This window comes from Phaenicophaeus curvirostris, chromosome 1 (assembly GCF_032191515.1).
Source record: "Phaenicophaeus curvirostris isolate KB17595 chromosome 1, BPBGC_Pcur_1.0, whole genome shotgun sequence".
Taxonomy (NCBI): domain Eukaryota; kingdom Metazoa; phylum Chordata; class Aves; order Cuculiformes; family Cuculidae; genus Phaenicophaeus; species Phaenicophaeus curvirostris.
Window position 1 is genome coordinate 146155486 of NC_091392.1, and position 21763 is coordinate 146177248.

The 21763-nt window shown below is 39.7% G+C and overlaps 1 protein-coding gene across 1 annotated transcript in view; it reads left to right on the forward strand.

Annotated features, from left to right (window-relative positions):
* GAS6 (growth arrest specific 6) overlaps nucleotides 1–21763 on the forward strand; it is a 45858-nt gene that overhangs the window by 13506 nt on the left and 10589 nt on the right. The window contains exons 3-10 of the mRNA XM_069878002.1: nucleotides 5944–5968; nucleotides 6745–6807; nucleotides 11831–11953; nucleotides 13415–13534; nucleotides 15352–15477; nucleotides 16591–16712; nucleotides 17458–17576; nucleotides 17972–18161. Of these exons, the coding sequence (XP_069734103.1) occupies nucleotides 5944–5968; nucleotides 6745–6807; nucleotides 11831–11953; nucleotides 13415–13534; nucleotides 15352–15477; nucleotides 16591–16712; nucleotides 17458–17576; nucleotides 17972–18161 (888 nt within the window). The remainder of the gene's footprint in view (nucleotides 1–5943; nucleotides 5969–6744; nucleotides 6808–11830; nucleotides 11954–13414; nucleotides 13535–15351; nucleotides 15478–16590; nucleotides 16713–17457; nucleotides 17577–17971; nucleotides 18162–21763) is intronic.

Sequence of the window (21763 nt, forward strand, 5' to 3'; positions counted from 1 at the left end):
GTGATTAGATTGCATTAAGAATAACTTAAAAGCACGCACAATAAACTCATTGGAAGCACTCTATAAATTATTCTTCTTGCAATATTTAGCCTTTGGCAGCAATTTCATCATTTCACACCATTACTGTCCAATCAAACCCTGACTCAGACTGTCTGTAGGAATCATGTCTCTGTGCCCCCTATATCTTCACAAATGTGAAGTATCTGTGTGTTGCTTGGCTGTGACATATAGAAACGTTTTTTCTTCTTTTTTTCCCATTCCTGACTTTTTTTTAAAATTTTTCTTCCCTGTAAATGGGCATTCTAATAACTGGGGGGGGTTTCCTCATTGCAGAACAACATCTTCTGCAGAAATTACACCACAGAATGCTGTTGGGAAACAGTCCTGCCTCTCAGAATAGGGTGAGGGAAGCTAAGGCAAGAGATGTGGTTATTTTGTTTCCAGTGTTCTGAATGCTGCAGAATTCTCTATGAAACAAGTGGTTCTGGAGACGGTGGTCTCGAATGCTGCTTGTTTGGAAAGGTGAACAACTCAGTGGAAATAGCAGTCAGTCTTCACGCAGCAGAACTGCTGGACAGTGAAAAGGATACTCTGCAAAAGAAGACAAAGTGTACAAGCTGCTCTAAACAATAGTAACTCTGGTGGTAGAGAGGAGGCTCTGAGGCTGCCTTTGGTTTGTAACATGACCTGTTTTCTTTTCTAAAGCCTCACTTGCCAAATTGTTGAGAGGATTTTTCTTTGCTCCTTGCATAGGGAATGCACGTTGCTCCAAAGCAAAATAGGAGGCCAACTAACCTGGCTGAGTGTAGGGTTCCTCACAAAGAGAGGGAAAGCTTGTGTGAGCGATGTGGCATTGATTTGAACGTAAATCTACAACTACGGGTTCTCTGTATTTAAAATCCTAAAGTGTAGGACTACTTAATTGCATTATATGGGAGGAAGGCCTAATCATTCAGCATGAGAGCTGAGGTCTGAGTTTAAACCATGCAGAGCTCTTGAGCATTAATGAGATCTGCATTCTCATGGTATAACAGTTAAACAACTGTTGGTATAAAAGAAAACCAAAGTCAAACACTAAATTATAGCCAACTCTGTTTCGTAGTGACCTTTCCCTTGTTTTCCAAGGAGGTCAGGCATGCCTAAGGCAAGCATTCGGTCCTGAAGGAAAGAGGAAAAGGAAGACTCATTATGTGGAAATAAGAAAAAGGCATAATGTGGGAGTTGTCACTGCTCTCTAAGAGGTAACTAGGTAACCAAGAAAGTACTTTTTTGGGAAATTACCATTGCTAACACGAGTCTGTGAGATCCTCTAGTGTTAGCAGTGCTGCAGTCACAGAATCACAGAATGGTTGAGATTGGAGTTCACCTTTGGAGGTCATCAGATCCACTCCCCCTGCTCAGCTGGTTGCTCAGGAACATGAACAGTCCTTCAATAGACTATATCTCTTTTTCTGCTGCCACTACAGCTAAAATATGATTTTCATTAGATTCAGTGCTGATCAGGCTTACCTGACCTTGTACTCATGCACAACAGAAGCAGTTGGCAGGCCCTTTTGGCTGAGATTCCCAGTGTTGCCAATTACTTTAAGCAACAGTGAGAACATTTTCCTGGTGTAGACAGGGTCATTGTTATGTTTTCAGAAGGGCTATTTTTAAAAAGTGATTCATGTTAATGCCTGTTCTGATTTGGTGTTCTTCCATCTCCTCTAAAAACACAGTGGGACTGATGCATACCCAGAGTAAATTCACTAACTTCTGGATTTTACCACCAAGGGAGTGTTTAGCCAGGGAGTTGAAAACAGATGATGACCCCAGTCATGTTGCATGTTTCCTTTTGCAGGGAAGCTAATGTAGATGTTTCTGCCCCTTCCATTCCACAGCTGTGTTACTAATTCTTACCTTCATGTTGATGTTCTTCTCAGTTGTTTCCATGCAGGGTGTTGTGGGAGTGGCTGCACAGAAACCATTCTTAACTGTTTCACTGCGACTATTGACATTTGGAATTTGAAACAAATATAAAAATTAACCACTTGGAGTTTAGGGGGCTAGGGGGTAGGGATGTTTGTTTGGGTTGTTTTGGGGTTTGTTTTTTTTTTTGTTTTCTTGTTTTTTGAGGACATTTTAAACTTAAGCTTTTTTTTCATTTTAGATAACCACACTAAGTGTTGTAGTGTCTGTCTTACAAGGGCAGGAATGAGCTCTGGACATAGGTGGGAGAGGAACTTCTTAACCCCGTGAAAAACTATTTAGTGTTTCTCTAGCATGAAATAAAAGCATGCAATCTTAAGTCTTGCACTCTGGTGGAAACCAATAATTATGTTTGATGCATCGAAAGACTTGCTTCTAGCATGTTTGTGTGGAAGGGGTAGGTGCTGTAGAGATTAAAGCTTTTCTGTTAAAGCACAGCTCTGTATCCTGGATGACAAGGAAAAAGTCTCTTGAACTGAGCTGAAATAACCAAGCCAGGTCCTTCCAAGAGGGACTGGCCTCATACTGTGCTTACCACTTCACTGAAAGAGCAGAGACTTGCAGATGTGAGGGACTTCCCAGTCTCTCCTATTTCTCCCTCTTTACCTGAGATCTCTGCTGAATTTTACTTCTAGTGTACTTTGTGAAGGTATGCAGGTTGTGGATGCCCTGGTGCCAGGTCTTTGATGATTGGAGCCTCTGGCATCCCAGTCCTACTGGTCGATAGTTGGGAACCAGACAGGCAGAAAGTGTGTTGGGTGAGAAGAAGCAGGGGTGGAAATACATTAAGGTTTTCTTGATAGGAGCACAGAAGCTAGAATTGTTCAAACTGTGCTTGTGAAGGTTGGTCTTATATGGAGGTTGCTACTTCCACAAGGTATTATCTTCCTCTTGCCTGGACTGGGACATTACTACTGGACAGATTGGTTAGAAAGCTCTGTACAACAAATTAGCTAAAGGATGCTTGTGTCCAGTATGTATTTGTTTGTATCTTTTTATTTTAAAAAGGCCATTGCTCCTGCTTTTATTTTCAGTAGCAAATAGGAAAGCAAATCTAAATGCTGTCAGCCCTTCCCCTTTGAATACTGACTTCTTTTACCTGAACCCAGGCCAAAAATTTAACACTTACTATAATTCTGTGGAGATTTGTCTTGCCATTGTTGTCACAGTTATGTAACCTCCTATGTTTTGATCCTGTGAATCCTGGGTGGCTTTCTGACTGGTGAGGTGCTTGGTGAGCCTGACATTGAAGGTGACTAGTTGAAAAATGAGCAAAGTATTAACAGAGAATGTACACTAACTCCTTGTTAGCAACCTTCAAAGCTCTTGGCATTTTTGATGGTTCCTGAAAATACAATTGAAGACTTCTGCAGGAGGGAAGATGAATCTCAGACTTTTAACCCTGACCCTGTGCAGGGTTTTCATCTTCCCTGACATCTGTGAGTCATTAAGACTTAGTATAGAGCCGAAGACTGAAAAGGTCTTGTAGATCTGATCTATATACAAGAAATAATGCGTGTTTGGCTTTCCTTCTGTGCAGGTTAGGCATAATTTGAATTTTTAACTGGGAAAACTTCTCATCAGGGACTTTACTTTCAATTTAAGCAAGTTCCTTTTCTCAAAGTGGAAGATTATTCATGCTTCATTCTTGATTAATCTTTTGGCTGAATGGAAATATATTGTCATTCCCAGAAGCTTGTTGTAAGGAAAATTGATTAAAGAGAACAACGAATAGTTAATCATACAAGAATGGGTAACATTAGAAACTGCAATCATGTTGGTTTGTTTTAGAATGGTATTATCAGCAGGTCTTTTAGACCTAGAGAAGTGCTACTGATCAGCAAGCAGTTTTGTATAAAGTAAGCAAATGAGGAAGATAGGTTAAATTTCTATTAGTAGCCTCCTATTTGAATCACTTCTGTTACATACCTCATGAAATGAAGCTTGTGGTAGTACAGTGTCTTGGAGTTTCGCTTTCCTGTTGTTCAACTGGCATTGAATCAATAGAGAGTGAGTTTGCATTTGGAAAGTTATTTGTGCAATGAAAAATAACTAGTTACCTTACCTTTCATTTGAAAGTAAACTCACTTATCTAGCACTCAAGTCATTCATTCAAGTCAAGGAGAAAATGAGGTTTTATGTCTTTGCCATCACTGACTTGGAGCAATAAGGCTGGTGGCTATGAATAAGAATGCTCCTATTTCTTGCCCTGTAAGCACAAAAAAAAGTTGTTCTTGCCAGTGTCTGGATTATCCTGTTAGTGGTTAAACACATCTACACATTCTTGTGACGTATATTGAACAAAGGGGAAATAATGAAAAAACATGTTTGGAATATTTCATCACATGCTGCTATCTTTTTCTTCTCAAGTGCTGGCTGAAGTTCGGTTTGTGGTTATTGCACAGCTGGGCACTCATCTGAATACTTAGACTGTTTAGATTTATTTTTATTTTGTCTGTACTTTTTTGACTAAACCTTAAAAAAAGGAGGGGGAAGTAGACTGTAAGTGTAAGCTACTTTTTCTACTTCTTTATTGATGCTTTCGTGATTTAGGCTGAATGTTTACATGATGCATTTCAGTAACTGGAGCATATATGCCAGAATTGATTGATTTTTCTGGTGAGTGGCAGAAATGCAAAACTTTTAGTTTATGTGACCTTGTTAGCCAGTTGATTGTATTAGGCAGTCCAGATCAAATTGAATTATGGTGTGAGTCTTTGTTGTGCATACATGCCTGTATGTATGTAAGAGCTTATTCAAACATCTATAATGACAGAAAATAAAAGGGTTTCTTATCTTGCCCAGTGTAGGACCAAATTAATTTTGTAAAATACAAGATAATTACTATCCCAATCTCACTGCAGATAGTGCTATATGAAAATTGCTCATGTTGTATAAAAGACAATTATACTACGTGCATGCTTTCATAATTAGCTGAGAAATGGCTTATTTTAACAAAAAAAACTTAAAGACTGGTGCAATCCACAAGTTTCCTCTAATCACGCACCCTAATTACAATTTTAGCAGGATTTGAACCAGTGATGTATACCGTATGAAATACAGAATAAAGTGAAGTTGGAAAGAAATTCTTTTTCCTGGCCATGAATTTTTTTGTATTTTTTAAAAGTATGATTTAATGATCAGTTTAGGCCATTCTCCCACCCTTCCATGAAGCACAGTTGCATTTTCCAGCAATCATGCAGCTGGCAAGGTCTCACCAACCTGAATATGCAAAGTTAAATCCACATCGCATGAGCAAATTTCCGCTCTCGCTGTATGGCTTCACTTTGTTGACAAGGTAGGGAACAGTATCATGTGACTGTGTGCCTTGAGAGGAGTGGGAATGCCTATTGTAGTCTAGTTTTAGGTCAATGAAAGTAAATTTTCCCTTCACTTGCAAACTTTCAGCATTTCCTTCTTTGAGTGCTCAGTCTCCAAGTGATGGAATGCGTCGTGTGTCAGTGGGTGCCGGGAAGTTGTAGGGTGCTTATTGTTGCAAGACCAAAAGGTACCCTTTTATTTTAGTGATCATAGTGTTAGGGTGCTGTCCATGTCCTGCATTAGCAGAAGGCCTCCAAAGAGACTATGAGTGACCAAAAGTTTCTGAACTTTCCCTCTGGGGTTTCGTCTCTAGATTCCTGTCTCTTTCCCTGCTTCCTGCCACTGTCAGCACCTTTACCTTTTGGATAGTGAGTGGCTTCACGCTCAGTCACTAAAACTTAACCAGGTCAGCTGTCATCAAAAAATACCTTGAGACTGGAGCTAATATTTCTTTTCTTTTCAAAAGACAAAATATATTTATGATATTCTGCTGCTTCTGGCTTTGAATTAAAAGAACTGAGGAAGTTTGTGTTTGGACTTTGATAAACTACTGTCATACAAGACCACCAAACTAACAGCAGCTCTTAAATAGTATGAAAATAGAAGCAAATACTATTCAATAAATCTATACCTTTTTTTTTTTCCCTCCTACAGGAATATTTTTACCCGAGATATTTGGGTGAGTTGCAGCTTTTACTTTCACTTGGTGGTAGTGCTGAACACTGAAGCTTGTCACGGAAGTCTCTGCTAAGGAAAGTGGTGGAAATCTGATTGCAGTAAACATGGCATTTCTAATTTCTAAGATAATCTGTGCATTCCTTATGTGATTTTGGTTTTACTTATATATAAATTTACATACAGAGATCGTTTATGTGATTTTTGCATGCTGAAATGTTAGATTTACATAATATCTGTAGCTTGCAGCATTAGTAAATAATTTGTAGTCTTCTACCTTTCCTGCTACTTAATTAACTTAACTATTAACTAATTTCCTTAATAAAAATAAAAAAAATTGCCTTCAATGATTGATCCACTGGCTTATTCTATTGACTGTATCACAGTCATGAGATCATATTGTTTTCTATTTGTGTTTAATATGTAGTACTTAAAATCATAAGTGCCAATAATTTTAGAAAACTCCATGTGCTGTTTAGGTTTTTGAAGAGAAATATATTAGGTCAAATTTGAGTAGCTAATGCCATGCTTTAAGAATCATAGTAGCATCTGCTAAAATGATCATCAGATGGATTATAACTCTACTGTACCTCAGAGCTAAAAAATTTTGATGAACTTGAGAATTTGAAGGCAATTGGGAGATTATAATATCGCATAGATTTTGCACCCACCCTCCAAATCCTTGCTTAATGAAACAGCAGGCCAGGTATGATTTTACATGATTTGAATTGCTGCCATATCATCATTATAATGATAACAATTTCATTTTCTGTTCTTCAGCTTGCATTCAGAAATATGGGTCGCCGTATACAAAAAGTCCAGATTTCCTTACATGCGTTCATAGTAAGCATTTTTGTTTTGTATATTGTGTTAAATATTCTCTCATGTTACCTGATGGAGTGGAACCAGCTCAGCCATCTCCATTTTTTATAGTATTTTAGTACTAACCTTCTTATTCTCTAGGTTTGCGACTCTGTATTGCTTGTCATATCTGAGTAAATACAAAGCCTTTCCCCTTCCATGACCTTTTGCCATCTCACTGTCATCTTTCAGTGCTTTGGTATTTTGTGATGTAAGATGTTTCTTTCCCATGACTTCCCCAAGGTCTGAATAATCTGAGAAGCAAGAGGCATAAGAAATAGAATTTACCAGAAGGTTGTATGCTATGTTTGGCTTAATTTTATTTTTTCTTGAATACTAACTTGGGCTTACCTTTGCTAAGGAACCTTAAAAAAAGCTTATAGTCAAACCCAGGCTTGTGCTGGACTTCTTCACATTGAGAAGATCAGTTTCACACATCATGTGACCATGGTTTAAATATTGCAACCTTTAATAATTCAAACCAATTTGTGTGTCAAAAGTGAAAGGGTATTTGTTGATCACTAACACTAAGATCAGAAATTTATTAACTCTTCTAATTCCCTCTTGGATCTTAGCAGTGCTAAAGATATAAAGTTGCATAAATATTCTAAATATGTTCTAGGAGCAGATCAGTTCAAATGGGGAGAAAAATCACATGTATATATATTTCTTTTCATTTTTACCCCTGTGGTTCAGACTACTATGATCCAGTTTGATTTGCCATTGTTCATACCAGCGCTACCAGATCAGGATCAGAATTTAGTCAAACTTTCACGTTTAGAAACTGCAGTACAGCAAGATTTTCCGAAGAGTGAATTCCAAGGTTAATGAGTGTTGTGTTAAGACCTGCCATGATATAATGCAGCAGTATTACCTCTGAATGTTGAGTCCTCTGAACTGAGAATCCTCAGAGCTGTGGTAGCCACATAGACTGCAGTATGCCAGCTCATTCAAAGTGGGATCTGAACCTGAGTGCTTCCTTTTGCTCACGTGTAGCACAGCAAAGAGGTAGGAATTCCTGCTGAAAATGGTTAAAACTTGTCCCGAACAGAAAATCAGTTTAGAAATTATTTGGAAATGCAAGACTAAGAGGTAGTAACAAAAAAATCTGGGAAAAAGAAAAGCTGAATAAATGGTTTTTAGGGATTTTTGTCCATTGCAGATGCAGTAGTTTAGAAAGAAAATGATAACATTTTTCACCATTAAAATATGAAAATATTTTTCAATTGCTTAATTTTGGCTAGCCATTGGCAATTCACAGGAGAACTAAAGGAGAAGGAGCCCAAAATGCACTTGGAAGAATGACAGGCTTTATGCTTGGCCAGCTGCTGCTCTGTGGAGTTGTGCCTGCAAGACTCATTTAAACTTTGTTTCTTGTCTTCCTCCTCTCAAAACAAGGTAGTGGAAGACTTTTAATCTGTTTTTCAAAGACATTGCACAACCCAAGGGCTGGAGCGTGATTACTAGACTAGTTTATAATGGAAGTAAGGCAGAAGTTTTAACTGTGACAGTGATTAGACAGATTAGCAGAGTATTTTAGACTTCTCAGTTTCATAAGATCTTTCAACTGGAGTTGCAGGTAGCGTTCAGCTCCAGATTCAGAGAAGTCAATGCAAGCGTTTCCAGCATAGGTGCCTATATGAGCAGTATTCCCATCACAGTAGAGAGTTAATCTGGAGCCAGTGGTTCTATAGAGATCCCACTGACCAAACTGCCTCTTCTCTGGGGAGAGCTGAATCACTCTACACACTCCATTTATTGTGCTGACTAGATCTCCACTGATTGCAATGAGAATGAAAGACAATTGCTTTGCAGATGGATGCTTGCCTTACACATAGATACCTTTACTTCGGTCTACAGATCTGGATCTTTTCCTGAAAGAGATACCATAGGACAGCTAGGAATTAGAGACTGAGTTCTGCAAGAGTTTGAAAAACTGTACAGGATTGTTTTGGAAAAAAGATGCTTGTGACCTTAAAAAACAGAAGAGTTTTGTTAGGTTGTGCATATATTTAATACTGAGTGTTTTAAGTTTCACAGCCTAGCACTCTCCCAATGCATTTTTAATTTGCACTGTTTTGTGAATATCAAAAAATAATTTCAGAGTAATGAACTGGTAGCAGCAGTGTACTTAGGTAAAGTCTTGTTTCCATATAGACTTCAAAAATGGAACTGATAGTTCTTTTCTCTGTCTGCACTTATGAGCTATATATGTGCTGTCAAACATGGCTCAAAGCACACAAAAAGCTCATGCTCTTCCTTGCTTTTAATAACTTGACTAAAATCTCTCATGTAAATGAATAGAAACAAAAGCTCCATTTTGTCTTGCAATGGTTTAAATCGGGAGCGCCTTCTACAACGTTAGCAGAGTTGCACAGCTGTGAAGCTACCAGGAGAGGATACAACTGTCCCATGTTCTCAAACGCTCAAAACGGAAGCAAGCTACCAGCGCAGTGTTGATGTGATAAAAATGTCCATGGTTGTTCGTGCCGTGGGTTATGATAGCATGGTATTCTGCTGAGTAGTGTTATTTCCATGTGGCTCTGCAAGGCACATCAGAATCCAGCTTGAAGGAAAGAATTAGAAGCTCGAGGATACGCGAGATAAGTCTTGCACAACCCTATTGACTTGTTTTAGTTATCGAGTGACTTTGAAACCACTGCTATGGCTGCAAAGCTGAGTTTGAGCTACTTCAAAAAAACAGCCTAGCATGATACCTGCTAAATACAAATTCTAGTCAGTCTTGGAAAAGAAACATGCTAATCAGAGTAAGACTGTCATGGCTCATCTTCCCCTTAACCTGGCCTCTCCTTCCCTGACTCCTCCACCTCCAGTGTTGTGTTGACTGGGTAGTAATTTATTGGGAGGTATTCTGGCAGGTGGATGTTCAGATAGCCATTGTAGTTGTGTTTTCTTTCGTGTGGCTTGGCCTTTACCTTGGCCACAGCTTTGCACAGCTGAAGTGATGAGGAAGAAAGATAATTAAGTCTGTGATTGTGATGAGTGGATAGTTATTTCTGCAAGGCTCTTAGCATTGTGTGCCCCTGTTTTTCCAGTAGAGTTTTCCAGCCACTAGCTTCTGAGCCTCAAGATGAAATACTGAAAATCGACATTTCTTTGACTAAGTCACCTCCCTTGTCCACAATGGAACATCTTGCTGAGGCTCAGCATAAATGCTTATCTTGATGGCATAGCCCTAGCTAGATGTTGAAGTTTTGATGGTTGCAGAGGAGCACCTGAAGTAAGAGTGTATCAAACCATTGTGTTTTGGCAGTATTTTGGTAGAGGTAGATGAAATCACAACTTGCTATGCACATTCTTTCCATGATTGAGTTGTGTGATACTTTATGACCTTTTATAGAGCTCTTTTCTTCACTTCATCTATTTTGTCCTGCTTGACTCAGCTCACTATATTTAATAGCAGCCACTGCCAATCATGTCCTGATTTCTGGCATATGTTAGTCCTCTTCAGAAGGACAATGGAATAGTTAGTATAAACATATGCATTGTGGCCAGGTCTGTTTGTCACAGCTGAACTTGCACTAGACAGTCCTTATGTCTAAAGCTCAATTAAACCGCCTACAGACCAAAGAGCGGTGAAAACTTTTATATTGTACCATGCAGTAAATGTAAACAAATATAAAATCAGTACTCTGTGATTATCTGAATCAACTGCAACACTGTGTGCAGCTAATTTCAGTCTTCAGATCATTCAGTGTGCAGTGCAGCCCAAGAGTTGGACCATTTTTTTCTCGTTAACTGTAACACAAATGCTATCCATCATTTGAGCATATATTGTTGCCTTATTTTTATGCCTAACACAGCACCAATCTTCATGGCTGTCCAAAAGGGAAGCCAAAAGTCCAAAAGGCAGTAGAGCAGACCGAAACACAGGAGGTTCCACCTGAACATCCCAAGTGTAGAAGGTCTGAAGAAGTGCCCTGTCTCTTCTGAACCACACTGCAGGGAGGGAATATGAAAACAGAAAGGTCCTGTGACTAGATGAGCTTTGCAGTACATGGAATGAGCTTCTGCATTGCTCCTTCTACTTAAGGTGGTGGGGAACAATTAACACATTAATGTTTTATCATTGATTTAGAATACAAATGTAACCAGTTACTACTACAAGATAGCTACCAACGCATTTTTTGTGGGGACAAGATATTCTCTCATCCTTCCTTCAGCTATCTCTGCAAAGCACTGTCCTTGGATGTTTTGCAGCTAGATGGTTAGGTGGCTTTGGACAGGTGACTTCCATTCTCTAAGTATGGTAATTTGATAATTGTTCCTCCAGTCTTTCCCAAAATATGGTGACTACTCTCTTGCTGCTTTCCTATGCAGAAAATCCATTTCTAAGTATTGGAACTTGGCTTAAAATCAGTGGCAGACTTTACTCTGTGTTGGCCCCATGGGAACATTGTGCTGTCTGTAAACTGGATTAGTGATTTGCTATTTTTATGCTGTTAACAGATGGGTATTTTTTATTCTCATTCTACATAAGAGAAACACCTAAGCTGTATAGCTTGGACAAAAATTTCAGCTATAAACCCTTGTTAGCCACAAATCTATCAACCCTGGCAAGATCCTCAATTGAAGAATGATTGAAAAGAGTACCCATCCTTCCTTGAGTGCTTTAGTTGCTAACAACCTGCTTTCTATTTTCCTCAGAACTAGGGAGAGTAGATTTAGCTCTCTTAAAAATGAGCTACTTTGAGTTGTTTCTTTCAAGATGTGCCCTTCAGATATGGGGGTGGTAGCTCACTCCCTTTTGCAATGAAATGAATTCCAGTGCACGTGCTCTGCAAAATTCCTGGCACAGCTTGTTCAGCAAATGAGAACTAAGAATTAGCTTCCAGTGTTGCCAGGTGTGAGTTTTTCTGATAGTGGTTCCCCATTACTGTTGAAGTTTCTTCACTTTTAATGAGAGCGGAACACCTGTTTGTTAGTAACTTCAATGTATTGTTGTGTTTTGTTTTGGTTTTTTTTTACTCCTTATATAAATCAGATTTGCCAAACCAGTGCTCTCCTGATCCTTGTCACAAAGAGGGTACCATCAAATGTGAAGATCTCAAGGGGGACTTCTATTGCGCATGCAAGCGTGGCTGGCAAGGAAAAACATGTGAAAAAGGTAATGGGGTTTCACTACCTATTATGCCTAGAACAAAGATGCATTGGGTTTTGCTGTATTCTCAAATGATCAATGGCACTGTGCTGCATAATTAAAAAGTCATGTAATTGAACCTGGATTATACACCACTAGTGTTTTTGCCCTTCTGCAAATCACATAACCCTGTCATATCAACATTTTTATATGTCCTTAATGGATCTCAGCTTGTTCTTAGCAAGGTAACCTAAGAAGTTACATTCTGACTTTCTGTCCCACACCTCTGAAAGGGGCAGCAGAAATAGGGTTATTGTGGCTTTTTAATGAGAACTGCTTCCACTGTTTCCTGATGTAACAGATCACAGACTGCAGAGCCTGTAGAGCCCCATCTTCCTTTCTTGCACTCCTGCTATGGGAACAGTGACTTTCAGCAGGCAGATGACCAGTCTGATTCTGATGATGCATAAGCAGATGAAATTTGTTTGTTAAAGACTTCTTGCAAGTAGGACCTTATTTTGTGTCCACTTACATTCCACAGAGTATTTCCACCAACTCCAAAGACAATATTCAGGCAGAAATTATTTATGCAAGAAGTTTGAGGGCCCAAGAGGGTTTTCTGTATTCCTTTCTGAAACACTAAAGTTATCTTCCCTCCTCTTGCTTTCTGGTTTCTTTTTCTGCCTGCTTTCTGCCTGCCAATATTAATTGCCAGAAATCACATTCAGCCAGTCCAGAGTTGTGGAAAACCAAGACAGCAGGAGACCCAAAGCCTTTCCTTCTGAAGTAAATATTGTGGGAAGGTTATGGGATCACACACAAGCATTCCAGGCAGTTGTCTAATCAGTATTATACAATCATCTTTGAGAGCTCATCGACGTATCAGTCTGAAGCATATCCCCTCTTCTTCTTATAAAATGCCATGAAGTGTGCTGTCTACTCATGAGCTGACTCTAGAGTCCCAAATACAAGGAGGACATAATGAGCAGTTAGGGCACATAGGTGGTGAAATTCAGGCTTTTGCTGCTAATATCAGTGCAGCACTGCTTAGCCTTCACCGCTCAATAGCTGTGAAGTTAAAACTTTTTGTGTTCCCATGAGGTCTGTAGTAGTAACAATATATTGTTCTTGTTTTATTTAAACCTTTCATCCTGAGCTTACTTCTCATAGTATCATTTTAAAAGTTAGTTATGGTATAAAATACATTAGTTATAATTAGATTGCTTCTGCAAACAAACTTCTTCACTTCCACAGTGACTAAAGATACTCCTCTGCATTCTCAGAGCGCTCGGTTACAGTTCCTTCTCTGTTTGTTTTTTTTTAATTAAATCAACTTGAGCTAAGGTACTTGATGTGTTTGAATGAAGTCTTTGTGCTTTTTGTAATCATTGTATTGCAGCTGTAATAATGTTTCTTGTTTGGTCATTCTCCTTCCCAATGCCTATCCCACTCTGTAACGGCTGACTGTAACGCTTTATTTTTACTTAGATGTTGATGAATGCAGAGCACAGAACGGCGGCTGTAACCAGCTCTGTCTCAACAAGCTAGGCAGCTACCGTTGCTCATGCTACAGCGGTTACGCTCTTAAAGACAGCAAAACATGTGAAGGTAAGCTTTGTTGGGCCTCTCAGTTCACCTCAGCGGATGCTTAGTGACTTATGACTGTATTTCAGAGAGCTGGGTTACACTGAGCAGCCCTGGTCTACTCCCTTACCCATCAGAGACTTGGTGGTAGCTTCTGTTAGCTGCTCTCTGCTGGGGCTGTGTTGGGTGCTCCAGCCAGCATTACATGCTTGGGCTTGTCAGCAGTCACACGGTGCAGCTCTCCAATATAATAACACAGGCATGATTCACAGAGGATTTGTGGCTTGGACTGTACTAAATTGGTTCAGCTGATCGGTCCTCATATCCTGACATTGAAAGGAGGAAGGGCCAGCAGATGCACTGTTATGATTCTTTCCAGGCTCACAGTGTTGTAGTATATGAGCCATTTGTTTTTCTTTCGTGCGTTCCTTATTTTCATTTACGTTTCTAAATCTGGGTATGTGCAGCAGCTAATGGATTCAGATAGATGCAGCTGGTTAAATTCAGGGCAACTGAATATTACTAGCTGCAGGAAAGCCCTATGAAGGTTGGCAAAAGTTTTACACAGCAGCTGAGAACAGGAAGTGAGGATCTCTAGTGTCTGATTGAAACTGTGGAATGAATTTACATAACTGAACTTCAGCAACTGAGATTTTAAAAATGTTAGGAGGCTGCATGCTGAGGCACAAGCTCCTTAATGATCATGTGTGTCTGTTAAAGTTATGTGTATCTCAAAACCACGCAATTCAATGTACCTTTTACAGGTGGATGTGATGACATAGTTCTAAGCAGTTTACACACCTGATCTGAACAACATATTAATGCTACCAGCAAAAAGGCAAAGAGCAGGATTTTATTTTTTGTCATTTCCACTGTTTTAAGCTCTATATTTCATGGTACTCCTTTCTAATGAAAGCAGGTGCTTAGGAGAACCAGCTTTGCTTTTGAATTGTCCTTTGATGCTGGTTTGCATGGACAGGTGGACTCCAAGTGGGTTCATAAATACCTTTGTTTTCATATGTCTGTATATTTGTATAATACCCTAGAACTGGCTACTAGAGCAGTGTGAATGCAGCGTATATGCATAGGCCAGTTCACTCATACATGGGAAAATCACCAAGTATAACATGCACTTGTGGTTTTAACAAGTACTAGAAAGCAAAACTCTATATTAAACTCTCAGGACAGTGCAAACGTTTTGTCCACATCAACATTTTTCTGGGTATCAGCTGAGATGTGAGAAAGATACTTCTTTTTTATGGACCTCCAGTTTCAGTCCATTGCCTGCCTTCATGGTGAAACCCCACAACTTCTCTCAGACATGACTTGTTCTTTGTGATAAATTTGGCTGCCTCAACCCCCTTTGCCACTACAGGCCAGCAGATTTAGATTTTAGTTTTTTGAATGCATGAAATAGGATGATTTGCTTGTCTGAGGAAGGAGTACTGAAATCTGTGATGCTCCATGGGCTGTGTGTTCCTTTTGTCTTTTTGTAAAAATCATACTGCTTTTCCTCAGTGCTGCTTTTTAACCCAGTTTCAGACCCCAGAACAGAGTGGGGTTTTTTTCTGTTTTGTGAGAGTTATTTTGTTCTACACTTCTCCTGGCTCACTTTGCACTGTTTTTACAATACTACTTAGTGGCTTAAAGAAACACTAACTGGTTTTGAAAGCCTGAAGTCACTTCTTATAACTAATCCTAAAGTTAGATTCTTTAAAATATAATTTTTCCAGTTACCAAAATACTAGAGGGATCATTTGACCCAGATCCCTCTCCAGTGCGAGAACAATGAAGTGATTATACTCATCTGAAGTAGTGTTGTTTATTTGCTTGTTTTGCAGACATAGATGAGTGCACAGCATCAACAGATATCTGTGGAGAAGCTCATTGTAAAAATTTAATAAGCTCATATGAATGTGTGTGTGGTGCAGGCTACAAGTATGACAACTTGAGGAAGACTTGTCAGGGTAAGCTCATGGAATAATATCATATTGGCATCCATTACATGATTTAAAGCTGTAAAACCCCAGAAGTTTAATTTCAGGCTTCAATTAAAGCTTTTTGTTTGGTTCTTTTTAATCTTGCTTACACACTGGACTTCAGTTCCTTTTCCCTAGTTGTGAGTGAGATTACAGTTTGCAGTCATCTTTGATGAGTTGAATCAAGCTGTAGGCGCCAGAGTGCTGAGATTTCTTGAATTTATGACAAGTACGAGATCTAGTGGAAGCTCAGAAGCATCTGTGCATGTTGCTGTCTCTCTTTGTAGGACAAGAAAAGTCACAGAGCAGTAGCTGCTGTTCTTTCAAAACCTGTCTTGTGGTATTACTCTGAACTAGGAGCTTAATATGCATTGGAACCATGCACAGTTCTGCTGGCTACACTGCCTGCAAGCTTTCTCAACGGAGTAAGTTTTGAAAGTATTCCAAAACTAGCATTGTTCCCTGCCTTTTGTCTAAGCTAACATAACGACATGCTTCACACGTCAACCAGCCCTACCTCTAAGTGTTTATCTGTGCCTGAAGAGATCCCTGTGGGCCATCACAATATGTTTTCCTGCATTTGTTTTTGAAGCGGATAGAAACAAGCCAAAGGGGAAAAAAAAAGAAAATACTGAATGAGAAACTCAGCTTTTACTTGTCTGTTGAGGATACAGCTGCTGAGTAGCAGTGAAACAAGCAGTGCCTGAACTGAACCTGAACTGAAGGAGCAGGAGCCAGTCAGCACAGGCATAAAGAGAAGGGGCCTGAAGGGAGGAAGTCTTGTCTTAAAGTTAAAGCCCAGGGCTCTGAACCAGAAGACATGGAGTTGAGCTCTGCTTCCAGTCTTCCCACAGACTTGCTGTGTATCTATGGGAAGCTGGAATCTGTCTGTGAACATAGATTTGTGCAGATGCTAGCTCTAACTCTTCCTTCCTGTAAAGATGCGGCATAGGGTAAGTACTGATTGCAGAGCACTTGGCGATGCTCAAATGAAAGATGCTACAAAATAATACTGATACTGGTTTTTTTTCCCCCAGTTGATTCATGTTTAAACAAACTCTGTTTCTGCTTTCTCCTCTCTCATTTGCTGTTTTTGTGTAGATATAAATGAATGTGAAGAAAATCTCTGTGAACAGACCTGTGTCAACTCACCAGGGAGTTATACCTGTCATTGCGATGGCAGAGGAGGAGTAAAACTTTCCCAGGACATGAATACATGTGAGGTATGTTAGTCTTCATTGCTGTAACTGCAGAACAGACCTTTACATTGCAATAAAGAATAACTGATGAAGCTCTGGACCAAAGGCATTTGAGCTGAGTGACCAGCAGGAAGAAATCCTACTGGCAAGGTCATATGAGCTGGGGATAGTAGCTCTCACAAAAAGAAACTTTCTCCTGGAAGTCTCTCATCTCAGGCTCCTCTTGTCCCCATTCTAATAAGAGTGTGGCACCAATAGCCCTGCTGGCCCTATGTCTGGCTATGAGTTACCTCTGGTGGCCCAAGCTTTTCTGAGTTAAACCCAATAGGATGGTGTGAAGGTCTCAGGGTGTATGGTGTAAGTTACAGACCAGCATTTACACTTGACACTTTTGTCCTCCAGGCATTTGAGTTGGATGGGCTTTAGTGGAGCAGGCTGCCTCTGCAGAACCCAACCAACAGCAGGTTCTTAGCCTATCTTTTGTTGCAGGCACAATGTTGCAGTAGAAAACATTATGCTGTACCTTATGAGTATGATTTCATTTTTGTAACAGGAAAACGTTCCTCCAAGGCATATAGGAGGGAGGAGGGAAGGAAAGAGGAAATGTTCTCTGTACCAAAACAACAGTATTTTGAGAGTATAAACATTAAAGTGCCTTATCCTGCTATATGTATACCAGCTACATGAGAAAAGAAGAGGAGGCATAGTCTCTGTTTCTCTTTCTGCTGTGTGAGAAGAATTAGCACTCAAAAATGTGTTTTGGTTATAGAACATAATACCATGTGTGCCTTTTGCTGTTGAAAAAAGTATTAAATCCTTGTACCTGGGGAGGATGTTCAGCGGCACTCCTGTTATCAGGCTGCGCTTCAAAAGGAAACAACTGACAAGGTGAGGACAGCTTAGAATAATAGTCAAATGTCATGTCTGGCTTTCGCGCATGCAATGGAGTTAAGTCATTACAATATAATTATTCCTATGATCATCTTATTTGTTTGGATTATGGGGTCCTGTAAGGCAAAACATTATCCAAACCAGTAATTGAGAAAGACAACCTTGACTACAGAGCCCCTGGGGTAATTACTAAAGTACAGTAATGTATTCATTCTTCTTGACGCTACTTTAAAATCCATCCCCGCAGCTTAAGTCTTTCAGAAATGCATTAAAAGCTAGTATGTCTTAATGGAGCTTTATAACTGATAGAACTGATGATATCTGAATGGAAAGTACTCTGTGGTTTTTGAACTCTGCATAACTAATTTATTTCTTGGCACCTGTGCGGTCAGACTTGTGGCTGAGTTCGACTTTAGAACCTTTGATCCTGAAGGTATCCTTTTCTTTGCTGGAGGCCATCAAGACAGCTCATGGGTAGTCTTGGCTCTGCGCAAAGGACGGCTAGAGCTGCAGCTGAAGTACAATGGAATAGGTCGTGTGACCAGCAGTGGACCGCTTATCAACCACGGCATGTGGCAAACTGTGAGTCCAGACCACTGCTGAGATCTTACCCTTTCTTGGCTTGTTCCTGATACAGTCTGTCAAGTGCAGCTAGAATTTGTGTATTTTTGAGAAGATGCTTTTCCAACCCACCTATCCATTCAATGTGTGTCCATACATTAAATGTTTTAAGGCTTGTCCTAACTAATTATATTTTTACTCATTATAAACTAAATCATATCACTAATTTGCACAACTAGAGCAGACAGAGAGCCTCTGGGATGCAACAGTACTAAGCTCACTTCACTTTAGGTTGAGAAGATGCCCTCTGGGTGAGGGTTGGTAGAGAGTAAAAGGGAAGGAACTCTGTAGCTGTTCTCCTAAGGAAGTTTCCAAAGGTGGTTTTCTTGCTATATGGTAGGTTTTGTTTATTCATCTCCTTGTTTATTTGCTTAATCACAGGGTTCAGATTGTCAGAGCCCTTCACAAATCTCTTATGCTCCAGTATCCTTTTTTATACTACTCAGGCTTGTTTATATACAAACCCATCCATTTCCCTTGTAAAGATATCGGGGTCTATTAGAAATGAAGCAGATTTCTGCTTACTAATAACATAATCCCAGCACCCTCATGAGGTGATGCACTGCATCTTGGAGCTTGTAAGTCTTCATGTTCTTGATGGTCTCTCTGAACATCTCCTGGTGGTTCAGAACATATCATAGGTGTTACTGCTTGTAACAGTAACAGTACAGGAAAAGCATCCTGTAGTATGATCTACACTAGATTAACAATTTATATATGCATCTTCTCACTTATGCCTTTTCCTCCCCTTTCATTTTTTCTTACTTAATTGGATCTTCTCACTTTTAAGTCTCTTGGGGAGTGGATAGAAGTTCTCAGCTAGCACACATATGAAACATACGGATAGTGCTAATTGTGAATAATTTTCTGGTATAAATTTTTTAGGATAAAAGACCCCAGGATTATTCATTAAAGAAGAAAGGTGGGAAAAAAATTGTTTCTCATGAATATATTCTAATGAATAAATAAAGAAGCCCTTCAGTGCATTCACTGTCAACTACTGACATTTGGTAATGTTTCCAGCAGATAAAGTGGTGTTTAGCTCAGTTCTTTTACTGCCACTGAAGCAATTTTAGATTTCAAATGGAGAGCTGTAGAGGCTCAGCAAAGCCGTAGATAAAATGTATTACGTGCTGTATCTTTACAGATAGGAATGGCCTCAAGTCAGTTCTTACTAAATTTGTTGTAAGATTTGTTCTGCTAATTTGAAATACGGCAATTGTAGTTGCCTGCACAGGGAGGATGGTAAGAGAAGATGTGAAAAGCAGAGCTGATGCCACTGGGGTGACTTGGGATTTACAAAAAGCAGTCATTACCATGTTAAACCATTTAATACAGTGTAATGTACTTGTTAAGTGCCAGACCTCATTATCAAGTAATTACAAACTTTCCCATGGTATTATGGGGGAAAATAATAGCTGAAATGTATTTTCTTTCTTCAAGTAATAAAAAAATGCTCAGGCACATAGGATTTATGGGGATTAACAAAGGCTGTGTTTGCTTTCTGCAGGTAGAGAAGGCAGTAAGTATCAATTTTAGGCAAGAGTATTGGTCTCCTGCCAGCCAGCGGTGTCATGGCTCTTATCTGTAAAATAACCAACAAATTGCATGGTTGAGTGTCTGCAGCAATACGCTCCTGGTGCAGTTTTTTAGAGGTTGCATAAATCCCCAGGAAACTCTTCCTCAAAGCTTTTTGGGACAGTGCAGACTGAGCTGTGGGTGCTGCGACAGGGCTGAGCAGGACGTGGCAGCTGCCATAGACACGGTATGGCATGAGTGGAGGAGAGAAAACCAGGCAGCGCTGGCACAGGAGTGCTTGCTTGGAGCAAGTCGATAGCCATAGCTCTGGTGACTGCGTCCCAAAGTGAAACTGTTAATGTTGTGCGTGATACAAGCTAAAGACAGGAGGATGTACCTACAGATAAAAGGCAGCAGGAGGAAGGAGCCTTTAGCCTCTTGACTTCATGGTTGACTCATCTCTGAGACTTGGGATACTGCTTGCATTACTGAGGTGCTGCTGATTTCTCCCTTGTCTGCTCTCCTTTCTTATTCCTTGCTTCCACCCTGCAGGTACTTTTTTCTCTTCTGCTTGACATCCAGTGTCACTTCTGTCTCATAATACCATTTAATCTGTATGACTGAGCCGTACAACTATAACTCTACTCCTTCATTTTATTCCCTCCATCATTTCTCCTTTTTCCTTTGGACAGCATGGTTATTAATTTGGGAAATACTCTTGAGGAGGGAGGGATTATTCCTTTTTACCTGTCCCCTTTTATAAAACATGTAGACACACTTTTCATTTTAAGTATGGACCTTTCACTCTCACCTTCTGTGACGCGCAACCCCAACAACTTTCCAAGGTCACAGTCCAGACTCAAATGCAGTTTGGGAACTTTAGTCTGGACTTCAGTATGCACAGGATCAAGCCCTTAGTTTTGGTTAGGCCTAGAACAGTGGAGTTTGGATACTTGGGAGAACTTTATAGGAGCTGTGAGAAAATAGTAATTTTGCTATTTAACTTTCAGGAGGTAAAGAAAATAATGTCTACTAAAAATCAAAACATGATGAAAAGTATCAGCAGTGGATACCTTTTGGTATCTTGAGCAAAAGTTGCATAGTTTTACGGAAATTTGAAGGCATTTGCAAAACCTCAGGCCAATATTTCTACCTAAATATTTTCTCTGATATTGATCCCTCCTAATTTGTTTTTAAATGATCATTCCCAGCACTGAAAACACAAACCAGCAAGCCTCAGGAAAAACTTCTAAAGTAGTTATTTGTGTGTAATCCAGCAGGATAAAGTGGCATGTATGTACGGATGATAGTGGAGAATGCACTTGCCTTCTTTTTGTTTTGCATTTCCAGAAAGAGTCATCATTTTGTCTTATTTTCAGTGTTTAGTTGGCATAAGGACAGTATGGTTAGCAAAAATAATAACCTACCTACGCTGTTAAAGGTCAGACCTGAAGGTTAAGCAATCACAAGCAGATTCATATTTGGCTTTAACCCTGTGGCTGCCTCTAGTCCCATCCCTTCTCAGTGCTGTCCACTTTCTTTTCGTCAAAGAATAGACAGACTGGCTCTTTGCTGTGAGTTATCCAGGGCATGAATCCAAAACAGAGAGTTGACTGCCGTTAAGGTTAACCGTATGGGAACTGTTAGCCATGAGAACTACCCATCTGACTGTCCCTGAGCACACTGTGGCAGGCAGCAGCTAATTGCAAGGTAGGAATTACAGGAGTCTGCTAACTGCTGAAATGCTTCCAGCAATTAAGCTTTGAATATAAGGATACAAAGCTGAAATTACCAGAGGGCAGAAAGAAGTAGGCAGAATGTAATTTCCATTTCCTAAACTAGAATTTGTTAAATGGTGCCACTAGGGTTAACCCCTTCTCCTACGGGACTATCCATGGATTTGGTGTTTTTTATATTAATGATCAGAAGCAGCTAAGAACTCAGACTATGTTTTAAAAAAATTACATGTTGTTACTTTCTATACAATCTAAGGAAATTTTAGAAGGTTCTCCAATTTTAGTGGACTTGTGAGTTGCAGTATTGCA